Consider the following 26,342-nt stretch of genomic DNA (forward strand, 5'->3'; position numbering starts at 1 on the left):
AGCCAGATCAGAGGCAAGAGTATAGGCAAAATTGATGTGTTTTTTCTTTTAAAATCTGGAAATATCGTAACCGACCAGCCTCCCCTGTTTGAAAGACTACCAGCCGCCACTGTTGTACACGTGGTGTTTTTCTGTCGCTTCCTCTTTCACTACTCCATTTCTACTACAGATGCTCTTTCATGATTGAGGAAGCCGTAGGTGGTAGATGCACTAAATATACATTTGGTATAGGTCTAGTAAATAAAGTGAGTTTTTGGTTAGTCAGTATTCTTCTGTTAGGTCTCTGCTTCGTATTTGACCTTCTTAATTATTTTGAAATGATACATTTTGCTGTCTTTATTATTCTTCATAAAATGCACATGTTTTCAGCTGGATTTTGGCACATTGTAAGTTACTTGTATGTCATTATTTACCAAGTGAGATGATCTCATTGTAACTCATTTCCTTTAGAACAAAGCAACAGATCAACATCTAAACCAGCTTGTCCTGGTTTTTTCCTGTCCCATTAGGTTTATAATTGCTGGATAGTGCTTGAACAAACAGGCACAGCTGCTCAGGTTGTTGTACAAGACAAGAACCTAATTCAAAATCAGCTCCCTAAAATGGAAAATGTCACATGATCTGTCTAGCTTTCTTTTGTAAGAGGTGATAGTTATATTCCAGAGTTCAGTATTTTCCCTGCATCGTTGTTTATTCACACAGGATCAAATTAAAAATGTAATGAGCCCTGCGAAACTTGTTCAGGACAGATGCATGACTATATTTTCTGACTTCCTCTTCCTTGTTTTCTTTCTTTTTTGCCATTCCTTTGTGATTCATTTGCCTGATTTCCTCATATTCTGCTTTAAAGGTATCTCTTCATTTGTCCTCCTCAGTGTTCCCCTATTCTCAATTTACACAGATGAAATGGTTGCTTTTGATATTTTTTTCTTCAGTATAAGCACTAATAAGCCTTTTCAACATAAGCCATTTTCATAGTAACATAATGTTACATAATAATGTTTTTTCGAGTCGACAATTTCCTAAACGATTTCCTTAACTAGGTAGCCTAAAGGGACATAGTAGGCATGTAGGCATTTCCCTTTGCAACCATTAACCCTCTGGAGGTTGTTTTTTGTTCTCTGACTGGAGGCGTTTTGTGTGTGTGTGTGTGTGTGTGTTGTGATGCACACAGCTACACAACTAATACCAATGGGATAGTCTTTTGAAATGAGTTTAGGCCAAGTTTACATTAGACCGTATCTGTCTCGTTTTCTTCGCGGATGCACTGTCCGTTTACATTAAAACGCCTGGAAACGCCGGGAAACGGGAATCCGCCAGGGTCCACGTATTCAATCCAGATCGTGTCTGGTCCGGTGCTGTGTAAACATTGAGATACGCGGATACGCTGTGCTGAGCTCTAGCTGGCGTCGTCATTGGACAACGTCACTGTGACATCCACCTTCCTGATTCGCTGGCGTTGGTCATGTGACGCGACTGCTGAAAAACGGCGCGGACTTCCGCCTTGTATCACCTTTCATTAAAGAGTATAAAAGTATGAAAATACTGCAAATACTGATGCAAATACTGTCCATTGTGTAGTTATGATTGTCTTTAGGCTTGCCATCCTTCCACTTGCAAGTGGTAAGTGATATGCGCTGGGATCACACACACAGCGGCTCAGTCCCGAATCATAGCTTGTGCACTTCACTCGCGTGCTCTGTGAGTTGCGCAGGGCCGGAGTGCGCACCCTCCAGAGGGCACTCGCTGTTCAGGGCGGAGTGATTTGGAGCACAGAATGCCTGTGGAGCCGAGCGTATCCGTGTATTGGTGTTGCTGTGTGCATGCAAATCGTGTATTGGTGTTGCTGTGTGCACACTAATCGTTTTAAAAATGTTAATCTGATGATCTGCTGATACGGTCTAATGTAAACATGGGCTTAGTGTTTGTTTTGCTTTGAGGTTTTACTTTAAGCTAGCACACAGTAGAAAGATGAATTGACACGTTACACAGTGGGATAAAACAGGACATAAACGTTTAGGCCAAAAGCTTGATTTTGGTCTAATCTGTCGTTTTATTGGTTTCTGATTAAATAATGTCTTTTGTGTCATGTCAATATTACTGTGCAATTTAATTAAAATATAGAAGTTCAACGTTAAATATTTAAAATGTGAATGAACCTCTGAAAGATACAATATGGTTGGTGTGTTTGTGCATGTGTCAGTGTACACCCGTGTCTTTGTATGTTTATAAAATAATTTAATGTTGACTTAGATCTGAATAAATGTTTTAATTCGAGTGCAAAGATAATTGGAGTCAAAACATAAAATATGGTTCTGGTTTTAAGGGACTCAAGAATAATGTAGCAACTAACATATGGGACCCAGCGTTACAAAACCCATCATGTTGGTCAAATTTTCAAAATTGAGTGATTTGTATTTTCATGAAAGGCCATTAAAAAAGCCTTCCAGTGATGCATAATTTGACCAATATTCCACTGAGACATGTAGTCAGTCATCAGATTGTACTTTTTAAAAAAAAAAAGCAAAAAAAAACCAAAATGGAGAAATCTACTTGTAAAGTTTACTACATTAAATCTTTAGCAACACATATTTTTTAAAAATATTAAAATGAAATTTGGGGCTCATATTTATTATGGCTTCACAGATGAACACAGTTTTTTCATTCTACCCTTTTAGGAACATGTTATTAACATACTGTATTTTAAAAAATGTAGATTTTTTTTTACAGGATTTGTTCCTGTATAAATATAAATACAGGAACAGAAATTTATATCCTGTATACATATAAATATCTTATGCCAAATTATTATGGCATGCTACAAAAAATAAAGAAAAAATCAGAATCCTCGTCTCCAATTTACGAGTCCGAATGCAGTTCATGCACGAGTCCGAGTCCAAGTCCGAGTCATCAGTGCTCAAGTCCAAGTCAAGTCACGAGTCTTTAAAATTAGGGCACGAGTCGGACTCGAATCCGAGTCCTGGACTCGAGTACTACAAGCCTGGATATCAGTTATAATCTCATCTTCCCTGAGTAATGTGAAGAGATCTGCAATTAATTCGTTCAACTTTTAACTACTGTTGCAATTTAACTTTAAGAGCTCTGCAATTTCTCCTGCTATGGTTCAAACCACTTACCACTTACATTAAGGGAGTACCCTACATACCACCAATTTAAAGTCCATGTCAAATTATGGCTGATGGTAAACCAGAATTGCACTCATTTTTAATATGGCATATATCTGATACAGTTTTTCTTCTTTCTTTTTAATTGCTGTCTTTGTCCTATTTTGTTTTATGTTGTGCATTGTGGTATTGTTATCTTTTTGGTCTTGTTTTTAGTAAATGTTTAGTTGTAATGTGTCTGTAGATAGGCTATTTTTTGTCACCTGCCTACGGACAACGGATGAAAATTAGCAGTTATACTAACTCCGGTGTCTTTACATTATGAATGAATGAATGAACCCTTTATTGTCATTAGTCACAAGTACCAGCGAAATTGGCCATCAACCCGTCCGTACATATACACATACATACAATTAACAGAGGGGGAGTAGACAGGATAGGAAGACAGGGATGGAAAGAAAATTACAGAGTAACATGAGGAGAGAGGAGGAGAAAAAGCAACCCCCACACTATGCTCCTGTGGGGAGTACAGTGTGGGAACATTAAAAAAAACACCTCAGCACATAAGCACAAAATAAGTACACTTTACAACATGAAAACTCGGGACTTGAGGGGGGAGGGGGTGGGGGGGGGGCGATCAGGGGAGGGGAGGTAACCCAGCGCAAGCAAGCAGCCGTCCGTTCCTGCAGCCATGACGGTGCTGGTCGAGCACCCGCTTGTCACACTGGGGGTAAAAAGTGGCGACCATGGGAGGTGGGGGAAGGAATACAAGAGCGTCTCACTGCAGTGATCTTCAGGGGAGTTGTTGTTCCAGCAACGGCCTTGACCGAGCCCAGTGCTGTCTGAGGGGGCCGAAAGCAGATAAGATTGGGATCGTTTGGTCTTGGGGCGAGTAGATGCATTCTTTCACACGACTACTCTGTTTGTCCATTCTGGTCTCCGAATCGATCCATTTTCCTTTGCAAAGCCAAAAGCTTCTCCATGATGTTATCCATGTTGCAGTTCAAATTCTGAATAGCCACAGTCTGAGTGCCAACAGCTCTGCCCACTGCTTCAATCATGTCAGGCAGCTTTATGGGGCTTTGGACAGCTGTCACCGTTTTCTGATTTCCTCGATAAACCAGGACAATGCCTAATCCAATCAGCAAAAGACCTGTAATCATGGTTCCGAATAGGTAGATGTCTTCAGTGTCCTCCACAGGAAGAACCGCCAGGCACACGACCCGCCACTTCTCCCACGCATCCATCGTGTAGCCAGCTGCGAACTTTCTGGCAGGACAGGCCCGGTTCCCCCAAACCCAGGCTCCTCGTCGAGAAAATTGTGTCAATTGTGTTGAGAGAACAATTTATCAATTACATGATTTTTAGTTTGGAGAGCAGTGTGGAGAGAGTCTCTCAAAAGTATAGACAGTAGACAGACGAGACGAGAGGAGCAAAGCAGGGAAGATAAGGGAGAGGAGAGGGAGAGAAATGCGACCGCCTTCCGTGAGAGCATGGAGAAGAAAGTATTAGAGATAGTATTATGTATTTATACTAATGTTCATTAAGATGTAATGTCCCTATCAAATAAACCAATAAAATAAATAAATAAACAGGAACTATGCTATGCATTATCTATAAGAAGGCTTCTGATTGGCTGCATTGCTTTTCGCATGCGTACACAGACAGTGAGAAGCCATCTTATAGATCATGCATAGCAACAAGGAGATTTTGTTTACACAAAGATGAGTTGGTTTTATACCATTTTATTAGCTGCTCATTGGATTTACCTCAAAATGAATACTGAATCTAGTGAGTGTGAAATCTCCACTGTTTTTTGATACCAGACATGAAGGGTTATCGTGAGAAATACGCAATCAATGGTACAAAGTCTGAAGGGTGTTTTTTGCTGTTTTCTCATCTCATTATCTCTAACCGCGTTATCCTGTTCTACAGGGTCGCAGGCAAGCTGGAGCCTAGCCCAGCTGGCTATGGGTGAGAGGCGGGGTACACCCTGGACAAGTCGCCAGGTCATCACAGGGCTGACACATAGACACAGACAACCATTCACACTCACATTCACACCTACGGTCAATTTAGAGTCACCAGTTAACCTAACCTGCATGTCTTTGGACTGTGGGGGAAACCGCAGCACCCAGAGGAAACCCACGTGGACACGGGGAGAACATGCAAACTCCACACAGAAAGGCCATCACCGGCCACAGGGCTCGAACCCGGACCTTCTTGCTGTGAGGCGACAGCGCTAACCACTACGCCACCGTGCTGCCCCTTTTTTGCTGTTTTTTTTTTTTTTTAATGAATTTCTACCAGGGCAGCACGGTGGTGTAGTGGTTAGCGCTGTCGCCTCACAGCAAGAAGGTCCGGGTTCGAGCCCCGTGGCCGGCGAGGGCCTTTCTGTGTGGAGTTTGCATGTTCTCCCCGTGTCCGCGTGGGTTTCCTCCGGGTGCTCCGGTTTCCCCCACAGTCCAAAGACATGCAGGTTAGGTTAACTGGTGACTCTAAATTGACCGTAGGTGTGAATGGTTGTCTGTGTCTATGTGTCAGCCCTGTGATGGCCTGGCGACTTGTCCAGGGTGTACCCCGCCTCTCACCCATAGCCAGCTGGGATAGGCTCCAGCTTGCCTGCGACCCTGTAGAACAGGATAACGCGGTTAGAGATAATGAGATGAGATGAGAGATGAATTTCTACCAGGATTTGAATACATCATCTCAGTAAAAGCATGTTTTAAAGGTTATAAGGTATGAATTTCTGTAAAATTCTTTCAAAACACAAAAGTGTAGACATTATACTCTGATATAATGCCAAAGTCTAAAAATGGACTATTTTAGCCCACACAATGTATTTCCCCCACGTATATCAGCATTGTGACTTTCGACTTCTGACTGGCTTTGTAATGGAGGGTCACATATAAGATGTACAAATGCACAAATGTTTCTTCAGAATTTTATAAAAACTATTTTTACTCAGTTGCTGTCTCGCTGAGCTTTAGAGCTGATGTGTGATTACTTAAAACTTTAATTTGTCACACCAGGATCCTTTAGAGCATTTATTTCTTTTTATACATACAACAGCATCTGATCCAGATTTTGAACAATTCTATAAGTATTCAACCCACTAATGCTTGTGTTTTTTCTCTTCTTCACAGTCTTTTCTTCAACATTCTTACTCTTTGCTGTTCCCTGTGATTGATTTGCCACCATGATGCACTCAAAGCTGATCACATTTGGGAAGATGCTGGTGCGTAGGCGTGTGCTGGACACCACAGATATGGAGACTCGTTTTGCTCGCTGTCTGTCCACTCTGGACCTCATTGCTCTGGGTGTTGGGGCCACATTAGGGGCTGGAGTGTATATGCTAGCTGGAGAAGTGGCCCGGGACAAAGCTGGCCCAGCCATCGTGATTTGTTTCCTGATTGCAGCTCTGTCCTCAATGCTTGCTGGTCTGTGTTACGCTGAATTTGGTGCACGTGTCCCCAAAACAGGCTCCGCCTACCTCTACAGCTATGTGACAGTGGGTGAAATTTGGGCGTTCATCACTGGATGGAACCTCATTCTATCCTACGTAATAGGTGAGTTGGTGGAGTATGTTCCAATAAATGGACATTGTACACCTGGAAATCAAGTGGCACAGAGCAGATGCAGCAAGCAATTAACTCTTAATCAAAGTGACACTTGACATTAAAACAAGCGTAGTGACACTTATGTGTGGATTTGCCAGTATTGAATCCTAATAGATGAATTAGCTGTCAGCCCAGTAGAGGTTATAAATAAGGCAAAACACTAGAACTTGTTACAATCAATCTGAAATAACTTAAAACATATGAAGTGTTTGTGAAGGTCCTGAGGGTGTGAAGACTACGCTATATTCAAGTGCTTTCTTTTTGTTTTCTTCTTTAGGCACAGCCAGTGTGGCCCGAGCCTGGAGCTCCACTTTCGACAACCTGGTGCATCAGAAGATCTCGAACTTGTCAAAAGAATACTTAACTATTCCATACACTGACAATGTGCTGACAGAATATCCGGATCTGTTTGCGCTTTTTCTTGTCATCCTGCTTACTTGTGAGTTCATTTACCATCAATTTTACAACAATTTTTAACGCCATTTCATATTTTAAATCTTTTCAGCATGGTTCATAGAGTTCCATCTGAAACGACTTCTTTACTCAATCTGCTGAAAAAGTAAAACAAATAGCTTATGCAGTTCATATGATATCATTGACTACAAGTCAATAAGCCGACAGCACCTACTACTTGATACTAATAATATTTTGTGTATTTATGCAATGAGTACAGTCTACAGCACGTGAAGTTTGCACTCACATACAGTGGTGCAAGTTTGTGAACCCTTTAGAATTTTCTATATTTCTGCATAAATATGGCCTAAAACATCATCAGATTTTCACACAAGTCCTAAAAGTAGATAAAGAGAACCCAGTTAAACAAATGAGACAAAAATATTATACTTAGTCATTTATTTATTGAGGAAAATGATCCAATATTGCATATCTGTGAGTGGCAAAAGTATGTGAACCTTTGCTTTCAGTATCTTGTGTGACCCCCTTGTGCAGCAATAACTGCAACTAAACGTTTCCGGTAACTGTTGGTCAGTCCTGCACACTGGCTTGGAGGAATTCTAGCCCATTCCTCCATACAGAACAGCTTCAACTCTGGGATGTTGGTGGGTTTCCTCACATGAACTGCTCACTTCAGGTCCTTCCACAACATTTCGATTGAATTAAGGTCAGGACTTTGACTTGGCCATTCCAAAACATTAACTTTATTCTTCTTTAACCATTCTTTGGTAGAACTCCTTGTGTGCTTAGGGTCGTTGTCTTGCCGCATGACCCACCTTCTCTTGAGATTCAGTTCATGGACCTGAAACATGGACCATGTCTTGACATTTTCCTTTAGAATTCGCTGGTATAATTCAGAATTCATGGTTCCATCAATGATGGCAAGCCGTCCTGGCCCAGATGCAGCAAAACAGGCCCAAACCATGATGCTACCACCACCATGTTTCATAGATGGGATAAGGTTCTTATGCTGGAATGCACTGTTTTCCTTTCTCCAAACATAACGCTTCTCATTTAAACCAAAAAGTTCTATTTTGGTCTCATCCGTCCACAAAACATTTTTCCAAAAGCCTTCTGGCTTGTCCACGTGATCTTTAGCAAACTGCAGACAAGAAGAAGAAGAAGAAACCTTTTTATTTGTCACATGCACACTTCAAGCACAGTGAAATTCATCCTCTGCATTTAACCCATCTGAAGTAGTGAACACATGCACACACACTCAGAGCAGTGGGCAGCCAGACAAGCAGCAATGTTCTTTTTGGAGAGCAGTGGCTTTCTCCTTGCAACCCTGCCATGCACACCATTGTTGGTCAGTGTTCCCCTGATGGTGGACTCATGAACACTGACATTAGCCAATGTGAGCGAGGCCTTCAGTTGCTTAGATGTTAACCTGGGGTCCTTTGTGACCTCGCTGACTATTACACGCCTTGCTCTTGAAGTGATCTTTGCTGGTTGACCACTCCTGGGGAGGGTAACAATAGTCTTGAATTTCCTCCATTTGTACACAATCTGTCTGACTGTGGCTTGATGGAGTCCAAACTCTTTAGAGATGGTTTTGTAACCTTTTCCAGCCTGATGAGCATCAATAACGCTTTTTCTGAGGTCCTCAGAAATCTCCTTTGTTTGTGCCATGATACACTTCCACAAACATGTGTTGTTGAAGATCAGACTTTGATAGATCCCTGTTCTTTAAATAAAACAGGGTGCCCACTTGCACCTGATTGTCATCCCATTGATTGAAAACACCTGACTCTAATTTCACCGTCAAATTAACTGCTAATCCTAGAGGTTCACATACTTTTGCCACTCACAGATATGTAATATTGGATCATTTTCCTCAATAAATAAATGACCAAGTATAATATTTTTGTCTCATTTGTTTAACTGGGTTCTCTTTATCTACTTTTAGGACTTGTGTGAAAATCTGATGATGTTTTAGGTCATATTTATGCAGAAATATAGAAAATTCTAAAGGGTTCACAAACTTTCAAGCACCACTGTACCTATGCCGTCTTGAAGTGATACATACTGTACATAGAGTACTAAAGCCCAACTTCGGTTGTTAGTGAGGAAGAGTCTGTACCACGCCTGTGCTAAAAGACAGTAATGGCAGTAATTCTGCAACTCTCACCTCCCACTCTGCAGGCCTACTGGCGCTTGGTGTGAGTGAGTCAGCCCTGGTGAACAAGATCTTCACATGCATCAACCTGTTGGTTTTGGGTTTTGTCATCATTGCTGGCTTTGTGAAGGGCGACATTGCCAACTGGAGCATCACTAAGGAGGACTTCAAAAACAACAATACCCCTCCAGTTTCTGAGTGAGTCAACCAACCACATCTCTGATGTTTAGGAGGTGGCAGAAAGTGTTGATTGTGCATCATGAAATATGATGGCTTCTCATGCAGGGTCTATATCTACTATGAGCCTGGACTTGGACAACATATTGTAGAACAAAAATTCTGAAAAACTATGATTTGTGATTAATGAGCAATAATTCTTTGTACATACATTGCAATACTGCAACATATAGATTATTGTTCACGTTAGCTCCGCCACAATTGTTTTTTATTGCAGAATTAAAGTATGTATGTATCTTGTGTTTTTCAGTGAAAAAGGCTTTGGAATAGGGGGTTTTGCACCATTTGGCATTTCTGGGATTTTATCTGGTGCAGCCACTTGCTTCTATGGTTTTGTGGGTTTTGACTGCATTGCCACCACAAGTATGTCATTTTCCACTTCTCATGTAACATATAGTCTTTGGGTAGGTTAATCAGACCAACTAACTGGTTTTCATTTTTTCCCCTTCATGTAGGTGAAGAAGCCAAAAACCCCCAGCGTTCAATACCAATAGCCATAGTGGCTGCACTGCTTATATGCTTCATTACTTACTTTGGAGTGTCTGCGTCTCTCACTCTGATGATGCCTTATTACATTCTAGACAAAGACAACCCATTGCCTAAGGCCTTTGAATATGTGAACTGGATGCCTGCTCGCTACACAGTGGCTGTAGGCTCCCTCTGCGCCCTTTCCACCAGGTGTGTGTAATTTTAATGTTAACCCTCATGTTCTTTTCACTACATGGCAACGAACATCCTATTGACCTATTTGTTCTGATTTTATAGCAACAAATTGATGCAAATTATTTTAGAACGCCAAAAACATCTTATTACCTCACTTGCAGTGGTGCTTGAAAGTTTGTGAACCCTTTAGAATTTTCGATATTTCTGCATAAAAATGACCTAAAACATCATCAGATTTTTACACAAGTCCTAAAAGTAGATAAAGAGAACCCAGTTAAACAAATGAGACAACAATATTATACTTGGTCATTTATTTATTGAGGAAAATGATCTAATATTACATATCTGTGAGTGGCAAAAGTATGTGAACCTCTAGCATTAGCAGTTAATTTGAAGGTGAAATTAGAGTCAGGTGTTTTCAATCAATGGGATGACAATCAGGTGTGAGTGGGCTTCCTGTTTTATTTAAAGACCAAGGCTCTATCAAAATCTGATCTTAACAACACATGTTTGTGGAAGTGTATCATGGCACGAACAAAGGAGATTTCTGAGGACTTCAGAAAAAGCATTGTTGATGCGCATCAGACTGGAAAAGGTTACAAAACCATCTCTAAAGAGTTTAGACTCCACCAATCCACAGTCAGACAGATTGTGTACAAATGGAGGAAATTCAAGACCATTGTTACCCTCCCCAGGAGTGGTCGACCAACAAAGATCACTCCAAGAGCAAGGCGTGTAATAGTCAGCGAGGTCACAAAGGACCCCAGGGTAACTTCTAAGCAACTGAAGGCCTCTCTCACATTGGCTAATGTTAATGTTCATGAGTCCACCATCAGGAGAACACTGACCAACAACAGTGTGCATGGCAGGGTTGCAAGGAGAAAGCCACTTCTCTCCAAAAAGAACATTGCTGCTTGTCTGCAGCTTGCTAAAGATCATTTGGACAAGCAAGAAGGCTATTGGATAAATGTTTTGTGGAGGGATGAGACCAAAATAAAACTTTTTGGTTTAAATGAGAAGTGTCATGTTTGGAGAAAGGAAAACACTGCATTCCAGCACAAGAACCCTATCCCATCTGTGAAACATGGTGGTGGTAGTATCATGGTTTGGGCCTGTTTTGCTGCATCTGGGCCAGGACGGCTTGCCATCATTGATGGAACCATGAACTCTGAATTATACCAGTGAATTATAAAGGAAAATGTCAGGACATCTGTCCATGAACTGAATTGCAAGAGAAGGTGGGTCATGCAGCAAGGCGACCCTAAGCACACAAGTCGTCCTACCAAAGAATGGTTAAAGAAAAATAAAGTTAATGTTTTGGAATGGCCAAGTCAAAGTCCTGACCTTAATCCAATCGAAATGTTGTGGAAGGACCTGAAGCGAGCAGTTCATGTGAGGAAACCCACCAACATCCCAGAGTTGAAGCTGTTCTGTACGGAGGAATGGGCTAAAATCCTGCACACCAAGCCGGTGTGCAGGACTGATCAACAGTTACCGGAAACGTTTAGTTGCAGTTATTGCTGCACAAGGGGGTCACACCAGATACTGAAAGCAAAGGTTCACATACTTTTGCCACTCACAGATATGTAATATTGGATCATTTTCCTCAATAAATAAATGACCAAGTATAATATTTTTGTCTCATTTGTTTAACTGGGTTCTCTTTATCTACTTTTAGGGCTTGTGTGAAAATCTGATGTTTTAGGTTATATTTATGCAGAAATATAGAAAATTCTAAAAGGTTCACAAACTTTCAAGCACCACTGTACTAGCAGTGCAAACAATACAAATCTCCTTCACTTGCTGATGGCACATGTGAGTGAACCTAAAAGACCGCTTTCATTTCACCTTCTTTACTCTCAGGTCTAAAAAAAAGATTTAAATCAACTGAATATAACGTCTTGTTTTAGGAAAAGTCAAGAAAATGCATAATTACTTTTAATACACTTATGTTTTCCACAAAATTTAAAATAGATTGTTATTAAACTGAAATGTATGTAAAGGTTAAAGCAGTGATACAAATTTGCTGATTATTTCTGCATTTTTTTGTTCATTTTCTTATTTACTTATTTATTGATTGTTCCATTTCTGTGGTATGAAATTATGGTTTTTATTGTTTGCATGTTAATTAGTATTATTGTTGCCTGGCTCTAGTTTGTTGGGCTCTATGTTCCCCATGCCCCGTGTGATCTTTGCCATGGCTGAGGATGGCCTGCTGTTCCGTTTCCTCTCCCGTATCCACAAGAAAACGAAGACCCCCATGCTTGCCACCATTGTGTCCGGTTTTATAGCAGGTAGCGCTGGAGTGATATTCAGGATTAGGCTTGTGTGATGTTGATTTTCCCTTCTCTAGTTTTTCCATTTTAAAATATAGTGATATTTTAAACCCCAAACATTATAGTTTTGAACAAATCGGGTGTCTAATGCCCACATAGCCAACATTTTTACTATCGATGCTGCTCAGTGTTGAGCAGGGAAGCACTAGTCTAAAAACTGCATAAACATCACTGGGCATGTTGTTGTGTAGAGATGACAAAATCATTATATCTCACAAGCCTACTTGTACTCTGGACTTTGCAAATGTTTGTGTTTCCATAGGTGAGTTTTTTTTTTTCTTCTTATTGAATAAACTTCTCTGCTCTATTTCTGCTGTGTAGCTCTGATGGCCTTCTTCTTTGAGCTGAACGCCTTGATGGATCTGATGTCCATTGGGACCCTCCTGGCTTACACCCTTGTGGCAGTGTGCGTGCTGATTCTCAGGTTGGTATGCTTTCACACTGCATACATACAGTGGTGCTTGAAAGTTTGTGAACCCTTTAGAATTTTCTATATTTCTGCATAAATATGACCTAAAACATCAAATTTCACACAAGTCCTAAAAGTAGATAAAGAGAACCCAATTAAACAAATGAGACAAAAATATTATACTTGGTCATTTATTTATTGAGGAAAATGATCCAATATTACATATCTGTGAGTGGCAAAAGTATGTGAACCTTTGCTTTCAGTATCTGGTGTGACCCCCTTGTGCAGCAATAACTGCAACTAAACGTTTCCAGTAACTGTTGATCAGTCCTGCACACCGGCTTGGAGGAATTTTAGCCCATTCCTCCGTACAGAACAGTTTCAACTCTAGGATGTTGGTGGGTTTCCTCACATGAACTGCTCGCTTCAGGTCCTTCCACAACATTTCGATTGGATTAAGGTCAGGACTTTGACTTGGCCATTCCAAAACATTAACTTTATTCTTCTTTAACCATTCTTTGGTAGAACGACTTGTGTGCTTAGGGTCATTGTCTTGCTGCATGACCCACCTTCTCTTGAGGCCAAGTTTACATTAGACCATATCTGTCTCGTTTTCTTCGTGGATGCACTGTCCGTTTACATTAAAACGCCTGGAAACGCCGGGAAACGGGAATCCGCCAGGGTCCACGTATTCAATCCAGATCGTGTCTGGTCCGGTGCTGTGTAAACATTGAGAATACGCGGATACGCTGTGCTGAGCTCTAGCTGGCATCGTCATTGGACAACGTCACTGTGACATCCACCTTCCTGATTCGCTGGCGTTGGTCATGTGATGCGACTGCTGAAAAACGGCGCGGACTTCCGCCTTGTATCACCTTTCATTAAAGAGTATAAAAGTATGAAAATACTGCAAATACTGATGCAAATACTGCCCATTGTGTAGTTATGATTGTCTTTAGGCTTGCCATCCTTCCACTTGCAAGTGGTAAGTGATATGCACTGGGATCACACACACAGCGGCTCAGTCCCGAATCACTGCTCGTGCGCTATACTCGCGCGCTCTGTGAGCTGCGCAGGGCCGGAGTGCGCACCCTCCAGAGGGCACTCGCTGTTCAGGGCAGAGTGATTTGGAGTGCAGGATGCCTGCGGAGCCGAGCGTATCCATGTATTGGTGTTGCTGTGTGCATGCGAATCGTGTATTGGTGTTGCTGTGTGCACGCTAATCGTTTTAAAAACGTTAATCTGATGATCCGCTGATACGGTCTAATGTAAACCCCACCTGAGATTCAGTTCATGGACAGATGCCCTGACATTTTCCTTTAGAATTTGCTGGTATAATTCAGAATTCATTGTTCCATCAATGATGGCAAGCCGTCCTGGCCCAGATGCAGCAAAACAGTCAAGTCAAGTTTATTTGTATAGCGCGTTTAACAATAAACATTGTCGCAAAGCAGCTTTACAGAATTTGAACGACGTAAAATATGAGCTAATTTTATCCCTAATCTATCCCCAATGAGCACGCCTTTGGCGACGGTGGCAAGGAAAAACTCCCTCAGACAACACGAGGAAGAAACCTCGAGAGGAACCAGACTCAAAAGGGAACTCATCCCCATCCGGGCAACAACAGACAACATGACTATAACATTAACGGTCTTAACAAAGCCAGCTTCATTGATGCTATAAACCCCCTACCGACGGAAACCCAAGCGCAAAACCGTTCACGACAACCGTAGTCCCAAAGTCAGCAAGTCAACTGCAGTCCTAAAGTCAGCAAGTCAACTGCAGTCCTAAAGTCAGCAAGTCAACTGCAGTCCTAAAGTCAGCAAGTCAACTGCAGTCCTAAAGTCAGCAAGTCAACTGCAGTCCGAAAGTCAGCAAGTCAACTGCAGTCCCCAGCCACAAAAGCACCACTACAAGACTCCAAAGCGTCCTCCAGGTGCGACCCCCAACTGTCCACATGGGGCCGCCCTCCACAGGAGTGATGCTATGAGACTCCAACCAGACACAAGGCACCAGGATGGATCAGGCAGGTCCGAGGAGCAGAAGAGGTCAGCATCTCAATCCCAGGACCGACATGTAACTCAGAGGGACAGATTTGGGGGGGTGGGGAGAAGAGAGAGAAAACACAGGTTGTTAGGTATGCCCAATGTCACCTGAATAAGTAGGAACAGTATACATATTGCACTGAGTACAAGCAGGGACTCTGGCAACTAACTATGACAGCATAACTAAAAGGGGAGAGCCAGAAGGTGTAACAGGCATGAGGGAGCCCTGGGACATAAAGCAGCCATCCACGACACCATCAACAAACTCGAGTGAGCAAGCGAGTGGGGACTGACAGCATCCATACATCCCAGTTTACCAAAACACTCTATGTCTGAGAACCCTCCAGATCTACACCTTTACCTCATAAACACCATTAACAAAAGGCTTGACTAAACAGATATGTTTTCAGCCTAGACTTAAACACTGAGACTGTGTCTGATTCCCGAACACTACTTGGAAGGCTGTTCCATAACTGTGGGGCTTTGTAAGAAAAGGCTCTGTCCCCTGATGTAGCCTTCACTATACGAGGTACCAGCAGATAGCCTGCACCTTTTGATCTAAGTAGGCGTGGCGGGTCATAGAGGACCAGGAGTTCACTCAGGTACTGTGGTGTGAGACCATTCAGTGCTTTAAAGGTCAATAGTAAACAGGCCCAAACCATGATACTACCACCACCATGTTTCACAGATGGGATAGGGTTCTTGTGCTGGAATGCAGTGTTTTCCTTTCTCCAAACATAACGCTTCTCATGTAAACCAAAAAGTTCTATTTTGGTCTCATCAATCCACAAAACATTTTTCCAATAGCCTTCTGGCTTGTCCACGTGATCTTTAGCAAACTGCAGACGAGCAGCAATGTTCTTTTTGGAGAGCAGTGGCTTTCGCTTTGCAACCCTGCCATGCACACCATTGTTGTTCAGTGTTCTCCTGATGGTGGACTCATGAACATTAACATTAGCCAATGTGAGAGAGGCCTTCAGTTGCTTAGAAGCTACCCTGGGGTCCTTTGTGACCTCGCTGACTATTACATGCCTTGCTCTTGGAGTGATCTTTGTTGGTCGACCACTCCTGGGGAGGGTAACAATGGTCTTGAATTTCCTCCATTTGTACACAATATGTCTGACTGTGGATTGATGGAGTCCAAACTCTTCAGAGATGGTTTTGTAACCTTTTCCAGCCTGATGAGTATCAACAACACTTTTTCTGAGGTCCTCAGAAACCTCCTTTGTCCGTGCCATGATACACTTCCACAAATGTGTTGTGAAGATCAGACTTTGATAGATCCCTGTTCTTTAAATAAAACAGGGTGCCCACTCACACCTGATTGTCATCCCGTTGATTGAAAACACCTGACTCTAATTTCACCTTCAAATTAACTGCTAATCCTCGAGGTTCACATACTTTTGCCACTCACAGATATGTAATATTGGATCATTTTCCTCAATAAATAAATGACCAAGTATAATATTGTTGTCTCGTTTGTTTAACTGGGTTCTCTTTATCTACTTTTAAGACTTGTGTGAAAATCTGATGATGTTTTAGGTCATATTTATGCAGAAATATAGAACATTCTAAAGGGTTCACTGTACACATACAAACAGAGGCACTGGTTGGTGTAACCAACGGTTTTAACTCAGTTCGGGACTATTGGTCCAAATAACTAATCTTAATATCTTACTAAGAGTAGAAGAGAACTAAGAATGATATTTACCAATATGAAATTTGTTTAAATGTAGTGAAAACTGTGCATGATATTAACATGTAAAGGACCATGTTTCATTAGCATTTTTCATATTTCTAATAACTAAGATGATGGTATTTTACGACCAATGTTATTGCTTAACTACTGGTCACGTTTACTTGAGCTGCTTGGCTATGATTACAGAAATGTGTCAGTGTGACATCATTACTACTGCATGTTTTATGTTTATCATTATATTCATAGGTACCAGCCAGGCAGCCTGGATTCCAGCACTGACAAAAGGCCAGTGGAGCTACAGACATTGACAGAAAGGGAGAATATGAGCAAGCTCGAGAAAAAGCCGCTTAATGAGTCGTTCTCCCCTAGACATCTGCTGTTGCCCAGTTCTGAGTTACCCACCAAGACGTCAGGCCTCATTGTCTATGTCACCACAGCCATTACCTGTAAGAGTTCCTTCATTGACATGCTTGGTTTATCAGCAGCTAACATCTCTCCGTGCATATTAACAACTGGTGCTTTTGCTGCTTGAGAAATTTCTGATATTTTTGTAGTTGGGTAATTAGACACTGACCTTGATCTTTGTAACTCAAGGAAGCCAGGACTGAATGTAATTGGAAGATATTTCTCCAATAAAATGTAAGCTTTTTCACATGGCCAAAATTTAGAATAAAGTTTACTTATTTACTTAGGAGTAAATGCAATGAAGTGAGAAAAGGAGCTTGATTTGGAAACAAGATTTCACAAAAACTGCAAATATGGCTTCAAACTGCAGCTGGAAACATACAAGATATTTTTAAGACAACGTGCTAACCAAGAAGTATAAATACACTGACTGTGCTGATAAAACAGTAAGAGTCCAGTCTATAGTGCAACACACTAGAGACAGATGTGAACACTGATCAGGGCTTATGGCCGCAGCAGAGCAACAACAGGAACATAAGATCACCATCAGATAGTAAAAATTAACTTATCGGTAGTGTTCTTCTCGTGTTCATGTAGCTAGAATGAGTTTGGTGGTGTAGTGGTTAGCACTTTCGCCTCACAGCAAGAAGGTTCTGGGTTCAAGCCCAGTGGCTGACAGGGGCCTTTCTGTGTGGAGTTTGTATGTTCTCCCCATGTCTGTGTGGGTTTCCTCTGGGTGCTCTGATTTCCCCCACAGTCCAAAGACATGCAGGTTAGGTTAATTGATGGCTCTAAATTGACCATAGATGTGAGTGTGAATGGTTGTTTGTGTCTGTGGCCAAGTTTACATTAGACCGTATCTGTCTCATTTTCTTCGCGGATGCACTGTACGTTTACATTAAAATGCCGGGAAACAGGAATCCGCCAGGGTCCACGTATTCAATCCAGATCGTGTCTGGTCCGGTGCTGTGTAAACATTGAGAATACGCGGATACGCTGTGCTGAGCTCTAGCTGGCGTCGTCATTGGACAACGTCACTGTGACATCCACCTTCCTGATTCGCTGGTGTTGGTCATGTGACGCGACTGCTGAAAAACGGCGCGGACTTCCGCCTTGTATCACCTTTCATTAAAGAGTATAAAAGTATGAAAATACTGCAAATACTGATGCAAATACTGCCCATTGTGTAGTTATGATTGTCTTTAGGCTTGCCATCCTTCCACTTGCAAGTGGTAAGTGATATGCACTGGGATCACACACACAGCGGCTCAGTCCCGAATCACTGCTCGTGCGCTTCACTTGCGCGCTGTGTGAGCTGCGCAGGGCCGGAGTGCGCACCCTCCAGAGGGCACTCGCTGTTCAGGGCGGAGTGATTTGGAGCGCAGGATGCCTGCAGAGCCGAGCGTATCCGTGTATTGGCATTGCTGTGTGCACGCGAATCGTGTATTGGCGTTGCTGTGTGCACACTAATCGTTTTAAAAACGTTAATCTGATGATCCGCTGATATGGTCTAATGTAAACCCCACCTGTGTGTCAGCCCTGCGATGAGCTGGCAACTTGTCCAGGGTGTACCCCGCCTCTCATCCATAGTCAGCTGGAATAGGCTCCAGCTTGCCCGTGACCCTGCACAGGATAAGCGGTTACGGATAATGGATGGATGGACTTAAAGCTCATTTTAGTTTCTTCATGGTGAATATGTTGAAGAGTTCAGTTTCTGTAATGCAGCTCTTCAGGGTCTGTGTGATTACGTGTACTCCTATTACGCATTGTGATCGTACACTGGAAAAAAAAGAACATTTGGTCAAGCTAAAAAATGTGTATGAGGATGTATATTTATGTACAACACTAACATAGAGTCTTTTAGTTTCCCATGATGACTGTATAAGTTGTCTTGAATTTACTGATGCACCGCTATCACTTTTTTCCATTTTTAATATGATCCCAACATCAGAGCTGATGCTGTCACAGTAATCGAGCCAGGTCTCTGCAAGATGTTGTCAAGTTATGTAAAACATCAGAGGCACGACAGTGTTGAGCTTTAATACAAGTCGTGCCCATGTGAAAAATCTCTGAGTCAGTCAACATCATATGTTTGAATGCCTGGGAAAACCCATAGGATGTTGCTGTGGTACAAAAGATGCAAAAGCAGGATTGGCCAAAATGTTAATAATACCCCATTCCCACTCATACCGAAAACCTTTTTTTCCCCCATTATTATACTGTAATAGTGTCACATAGGAATGGGAGCAGGACAGCTTGGTTAAAACGTTAATCTATCCCCTGGCAGCCTAGTAACATGAACGGAAATCATTTGCCATGGCTCCATTGGGAATCAGAACCATTAGATTGGCATGTTGTGACCGGCTGGGACATTGTCGGTGGTGATGTAAATGATCGTGTAGCGATATTGCAACGGAACTACTCATACTGCCCTGTTTAAAACAACTAGCAGCAAACACCAAAGTCAAAGAACTGTTGGCTATTCAGGCTGAAGACGAAATTGCACGTCAGATATCTGGTACTGTTTGTGATGCTGTGGTGTTGCTAACTAGCTAATGTCTCAGCTTGGGCTTTTGAAAATATGGACTTGCCACCTCGTGAATTATGTCATATCTGGTCTCACATGTTTTGCATGTCTCATGGAGGGTTGTGCTTCGTAGCATGCTGTTAAATATAGTTAGGTATCTTTCCATTATGGAAGACTGAGTGGGAATGAAAATGTGTTATCCCTTCTGTGTTGTTTTACCTCATAGGATAACGGATTTCATTTTTCAAAGGGGCTTAAAATTGACACCTCAAAATCTTACTATAATTTACCAAAATGACATGGAAATGATTTTTTTTTTAAATTTATTATTACCTAGCCTACTTTCCTGTAAAGATAATGAACTGGTTTAACAAATGCACTGGTGAAAACAGTAAATCTGAGAAATTTCAGAGTTGGTTAAAGAAATTTCATGTGAAAGGGTTTCCCAGGTCGCCACACACTGCAAAAAATGATGTCTTAGCAAGTGAAAATATCTTGAAAATAGTTGAAACGATCTAGCATTTCCTATTCGAAGAATACAAGGCACTAATTCTGAGATTATTAAACCTAGTTCTAGATTGCAACCAACTTATTCTAAGATGTCTTATCGAGTAAAAATGTCTGTCCATGCAGCAAGATAATTTCACTAGTATTAAGTAATTTTCTCCTTAAATTCAGTTTTCAATTTTTTGCAGTGCACCTATTATGGCCCTGACCTGAAACACATCAGTGGATGAACCGGATCTTGACTTTCAGTATTATCACAACTTGATACTGATATTCTGTATCAGATCCCTACTTTTTTAGGATTCAGGCAAAGTTTGATGATGAAATGAGGATGTTTTTATGACACCCTCTCTCTTTCTCTGTGTAGGTGTGTTTTTCACTCTGCTGTGTATAGTGCTGGCAGTGTGGGGTGCGAACATCACAGAGGGGCAACCTATATGGGTCACTGTAGTGACTCTGCTCAGCATCGCCTCCACCATCTGCGTTGTCATCATCTGGAGACAGCCCCAGAGCAACGAGGCTGTTAGCTTCAAGGTACACATGCATTCTTCAGTACCTTTATTTCGATAGTGATCTGACTGCACAGTACAACATGATCAGTTATGCTACTAATCCCTCCTTTTTCATGCATTCACTTTTATCATAATATTTGTCATAAATTGAAATGTGATATGAGTTTAATGACCTTCTCTTTTTCATTCCAGGTGCCTATGCTTCCTGTCTTGCCTTTGGTCAGTATTTTTGTTAACATCTACCTCATGATGCAGCTCAGTGGACCAACATGGATCCGTTTTGCAGTCTGGATGCTTATTGGTAAGATAAACATTAAGCCTTTTTCTAGCACGTAAAGTGAGGATATCTTGACATGAACTAGAACAGCACATGATATGAGCAATCGCTGAATTCTTTATGTTGAAGTATTGTGATATTTTGTCACTTTTAGTGATTTACATTTATTCATATAAACTAGAACAGAGTTGTTTGTAACAGGAGCTGAAAGTAATACAAGTGCTGCAATATCGATTAAATACCCATCCATCCATCCATCCATCCATCCATCCATCCATCCATCCATCCATCCATCCATCTTCTACCGCTGATCCGGATCCGGGTCGCGGGGGTAGCAGCCTAAGCAGAGCAGCCCGGACTTCCCTCTCCCCGGCCACCTTTACCAGCTCTTCCAGGGGAATGCCAAAGCATTCCCAGGCCAGCCAAGAGATGTAATCTCTCCAGCGTGTTCTGGGTCTGCCCCAGGGTCTCCTCCCAGTGGGGCATGCCCAGAAAACCTCCCTTGGGAGGCGTCCAGGGGGCATCCTAACAAGGTGCCTGAACCACCTCAACTGACTCCTTTCGATGTGGAGGAGCAGCAGTTCTACTCTGAGTCTCTCCTGAATGACCAAGCTTCTCACCCTGTCTCTAAGGGAGAGCCCATCCACCCTGCGGAGAAAACTAATTTCTACCGCTTGTATCCATGATCTCATTCTTTCAGTCACGACCCATAGCTCGTAACCATAGGTGAGAGTGGGAATGTAGATGGACCAGTAAATTGAGAGCTTTGCCTTTTGGCTCAGCTCTCTCTTCACCACAACAGACCGGTTTAGCGTCCGCATCACTGCTGATGCTGCCCCGATCTGTCTGTCCAACTCCCGCTCCCCCTTACCCTCACTCGTGAACAAAACCCTGAGATACTTAAACTCCTCCACTTTAGGTAGCAACTCCCCCCTGACCCGGAGTAGGCACTCCATCCATTTCCGGCTGAGCGCCATGGCCATGGACTTGGAGGTGCTGATCCTCATCCCAGCCGCTTTGCACTCGGCTGCAAACCGTCCCAGCACATGCTGTAAGTCACAGATTGATGAAGCCAACAGGACCACATCATCCACAAAAAGCAGAGACATGATCCTGCTGCCACCAAACCGGACACCCTCCGCCCCTTGGCTGCGCCTAGAAATTCTGTCCATAAAAGTTATCGATTAAAAACAGACAGGATTATTGTAGAAAGAACAGGGAGAGCCACAACTACTCAGGACTGCTGTATATACAGCCGTGTAGCAGTCAGTCAGTAAACTACAGTGATCTTACTGTTTTAACACTGCACTGGTCTCATCATTTTCTTGATGTTTCTTGTAGGTTTTTTGATTTACTTTGGGTATGGAGTCAGGAACAGTTCAGAAGCCAAACAGAATTCGAAGGCTGTTCTGGAAGGAAAAGCAGCCGATATATTCTTGTAAAAACAACAGTGAAGTTGAAGGAGGTGCAGCGTAAGAAGAACAAGTAAAATATAGTGTACAGTTTACAACGGGGTTTTTGAAACCTTTCACATATGCACAGTCTTTTGCTTTTTCACCTGCAGATTGCCTTATTTATTGTATAAATGACCTGTTTCTCATCTCATCACCTGTAATTATGGTATGCTGCAGTTTAATTTTCAAGCTAACCAAAAACTGCATCCTGATTAGTGTCTGTGATTTGCATATCGATATTTATAATATGCGATTTTATAATTCAACTCAGATTTGATGTATTTTGGTTTGAACTGGAAAACAGTGAGTGAAGAAAGATGTTCTCGTCTTTCGGAGCTAAGAGCAAAATATGACTATCATATTATTTATTATTATATATATTTTATGATATTATATTATTTTTTATTTCTCCTGTTAAGTACCGTTGCAATAGCAAAATCCCTCTGTGATGTCAGCATGACGCACAGCCACTAAATTCTCATGGGAATAACACAAATACAGCACAAACCAACAAGTTAGCACCTGAAACACTCGGCACTACGCACAAGTATTTTCAGTATAGACATATTTAACATATTTTGGTGTGGAGTTTAAGCTTCTGATCTAGCAGCAATTGGATATTTCGGTGTGTTACATTCTAAAAGCTATTTAATTCATTACTGAATTACATCTGATCAGTATTTGGCCAGTGACGCACAATAGCTGAGTTATGGTTGGAGGCTCATGGCCATTTATTTACTGATAGGAAGGATTGATTTTCATGTTGTGTACGCTCAAACATAGTGTATATATTATATACACTAAACCATGAGGTTTTCTGCAACTGTGTTATAAATTGGACCTTTTTCGTTTTTAATGGACACATGTCTCTCAGGATGGTCTGTACATTCAAGGAAGTTCATATATAATTGATAGTGTATTTGGAAACTTTAAAAAGTATAATGAATTTTGTTTACATAGATTCCTCTATATTTTGTTTTATTACACAAATATTTGTGTATGTAGCCATATAATATTTATATATGGGAATGAAATTTAAGTGTTTTAATATAATTTAATCGTGAGCCACCATGTTATTTTTAACAAACAGAAATGTTTTAATGTCTTATGGAATAACAGTATGCAAATGATGTTAAGAAAAAATATTTTTGGTTAAACTGTTAAAAGGTTATAAACGTTTAGAGAAGGACCATGTAGTATGGCAGTGTGATTGTACGTGAAGAGATATTTGTGTATTTTTACAGTAAAACAACTAATTGTAGCGAGGAATATACACCCGGTCTGGTTCAGTCATGGACGTTCTTTCTGGCAGTGTGTCGTTTTAGCCACCATCTTGGAAACATATTTTACATTACATTGTCAAGGCTATTTTCTATAAGTGGGGGGTTTGGGGTTTTAGGATCACTTTAAAATCCACAGTGGACCATGATTAATGAGATGTTTTTCATCATTTGTGAATCGTAAAACATTTCATTCGTTGCTGAATGGACTATTCATTAGTCCTTTACTCGCTTCTGCAAATAGTAAACAGTGGATGTGTAATGATTACACAGTTGTTTTGTCTTATAATAGGAGCGAATCTTTGTCGTGTATATTTGTTTTATTGACTTGACTGTCTGAACAGAGATTCTTATTGGTTTGTTGGCTTCTTTGACTTTTATTTGTTTGTTTGTTTGTTTGTTTGTTTGTTTGTTTGTTTGTTCCAAAGACATTGTCACTTGTCTTTTTGTGTTTGTTTGTTTTATTGTACATGACCAAAGTACTACTGCAGCTTAGTAATTGTTCTGTAATTAATGATTAATTTCCTGTACATTTTGATTTTTTTTAAATAAATACAACTGACGTAATAGAACGTGTGTCACTAAGTGCTTTACAAGAACCGTTAATAATGCTAACAAGTAAGGGAAGCTCATAGATGCCAGTTAACACTGTGCAAACTTCAAGTCTAAATTATTACACACTCACCTCAAAATCATTTCTCTATGTATTTGTCCAACCATCAGTTTGGAACTGTATAATCATCTGAATCAATTCTAGTGTACCTACAGTAAGTACCTTGTACTTGACACTTATTATTATTATTATTGTTGTTATTGTTGTTGTGTGGTGTTGTTCTGTTCCAAATCTTGTATCAGCTGGACTCTTACCAGATGTGGACACTCCCCAGACATTTCTAGCTGCTGTCTCTAGTAACTCCTGTTTCGAATGGGAAAAACAGAAGGGCTTGCATTTGTATGATGACTGGATTCGACATGCTAGATGGTTTAGAAGATTCTCGCAGATTTACAGCACCTGGCAAAATCTATACACCTATTTTTAACAACCAAAATATTTCTCACATTCACCAAATTTCAATAATATGACATGCTTTAACTAAGGTACTGTAAAACATCAGGAGCTGGATTTCTAAGACGACTGGTTTCTCTGTTTCCTGACCTCATGCTAATGACATATGGAGGAATGCTTTGAATATCATCTCATCTCATTATCTGTAGCCGCTTTATCCTGTTCTACAGGGTCGCAGGCAAGCTGGAGCCTATCCCAGCTGACTACGGGCGAAAGGCGGGGTACACCCTGGACAAGTCGCCAGGTCATCACAGGGCCGACACATAGACACAGACAACCATTCACACTCACATTCACACCTACGCTCAATTTAGAGTCACCAGTTAACCTAACCTGCATGTCTTTGGACTGTGGGGGAAACCGGAGCACCCGGAGACGGGGAGAACATGCAAACTCCGCACAGAAAAGCCCTCGCCGGCCACGGGGCTCGAACCCGGACCTTCTTGCTGTGAGGCGACAGCGCTAATCACTACACCACCGTGCTGCCTGCTTTGAATATATTATTCTTAATATTTCATATCTATGCGCTAGACCATTTTGTTTCAAATCTAAAAATAGGATGAGATGGAGACGGGGAGGCCATGGCACCTAATGGATAGAGAAGCAGCTTTGGGACCAAAAGGGTTGCTGGTTTGATTCCCTGGACCAGCAGGAATGGCTCAAGTGCCTTTGAGCAACTGCTCCCCAGGCTGCTCTGGGTATACTGTAGATCGCTCTGGATAAGAGCATCTGCTAAATGTCTGTAATGTAATACAAATGTTCTACTTTAAGAAATCTAAGTGCCTCAAGTATATAATGTAAATGAAAAGCCTCAAGTATTCATTCTCATCTCATCTCATTATCTCTAGCCGCTTTATCCTTCTACAGGGTCTCAGGCAAGCTGGAGCCTAACTCAGCTGACTACGGGTGAAAGGCGGGGTACACCCTGGACAAGTCGCCAGGTCATCACAGGGCTGACACATAGACACAGACAACCATTCACACTCACACCTACGGTCAATTTAGAGTCACCAGTTAACCTAACCTGCATGTCTTTGGACTGCGGGGGAAACCGGAGCACCCGGAGGAAACCCACGTGGACACGGGGAGAACATGCAAACTCCGCACAGAAAGGCCCTCGCCGGCCATGGGGCTCGAACCCGGACCTTCTTGCTGTGAGGCGACAGCGCTAACCACTACACCACCGTGCCGCCCGCCTCAAGTATTATCATCTAAAATAATGCATATGTACAGCTAATGTTATAATGTCAACAATTTATTCCCAATATTATTTCGTTTTCCTCACTATGTGACATACTTGTGATAGTTTTTATAGGAAACAGTGCTTTAGCGTCACACAGGCAGGTCTGTTTTAGATAATTAAATTTTCATTTACTTATCTACATTAGACTCAAAGATAAAACAAAAAAGGAAACCCAAAACTGTATACATTCAACTGATAACTTACACTGGTGCTTGAAAGTTTGTGAACCCTTTAGAATTTTCTATATTTCTGCATAAATATGACCTAAAATATCATCAGATTTTCACACAAGTCCTAAAAGTAGATAAAGAGAACCCAGTTAAACAAATGAGACAAAAATATTATTCTTGATCATTTATTTATTG

At 41.5% G+C, this 26,342-nt stretch overlaps 1 protein-coding gene across 4 annotated transcripts in view; it reads left to right on the forward strand.

Annotated features, from left to right (window-relative positions):
• The window catches only part of slc7a3b (solute carrier family 7 member 3b), a 35,017-nt gene extending 10,833 nt beyond the window's left edge, over nucleotides 1-24,184 (forward strand). For all 4 annotated transcript variants that reach the window (XM_060927841.1, XM_060927844.1, XM_060927843.1 and 1 more), the window contains exons 2-12: nucleotides 6,272-6,694; nucleotides 7,023-7,184; nucleotides 9,344-9,515; nucleotides 9,805-9,917; nucleotides 10,010-10,232; nucleotides 12,372-12,511; nucleotides 12,875-12,977; nucleotides 16,953-17,152; nucleotides 20,513-20,679; nucleotides 20,850-20,958; nucleotides 22,276-24,184. In XM_060927841.1, coding sequence (XP_060783824.1) covers nucleotides 6,325-6,694; nucleotides 7,023-7,184; nucleotides 9,344-9,515; nucleotides 9,805-9,917; nucleotides 10,010-10,232; nucleotides 12,372-12,511; nucleotides 12,875-12,977; nucleotides 16,953-17,152; nucleotides 20,513-20,679; nucleotides 20,850-20,958; nucleotides 22,276-22,376 — 1,860 coding nt within the window. In that variant the 5' untranslated portion in view covers nucleotides 6,272-6,324 and the 3' untranslated portion in view covers nucleotides 22,377-24,184. The remainder of the gene's footprint in view (nucleotides 1-6,271; nucleotides 6,695-7,022; nucleotides 7,185-9,343; nucleotides 9,516-9,804; nucleotides 9,918-10,009; nucleotides 10,233-12,371; nucleotides 12,512-12,874; nucleotides 12,978-16,952; nucleotides 17,153-20,512; nucleotides 20,680-20,849; nucleotides 20,959-22,275) is intronic.
• Nucleotides 24,185-26,342: the final 2,158 nt, after the last annotated feature.

Source organism: Neoarius graeffei, chromosome 8 (assembly GCF_027579695.1).
Source record: "Neoarius graeffei isolate fNeoGra1 chromosome 8, fNeoGra1.pri, whole genome shotgun sequence".
Lineage (NCBI taxonomy): Eukaryota > Metazoa > Chordata > Actinopteri > Siluriformes > Ariidae > Neoarius > Neoarius graeffei.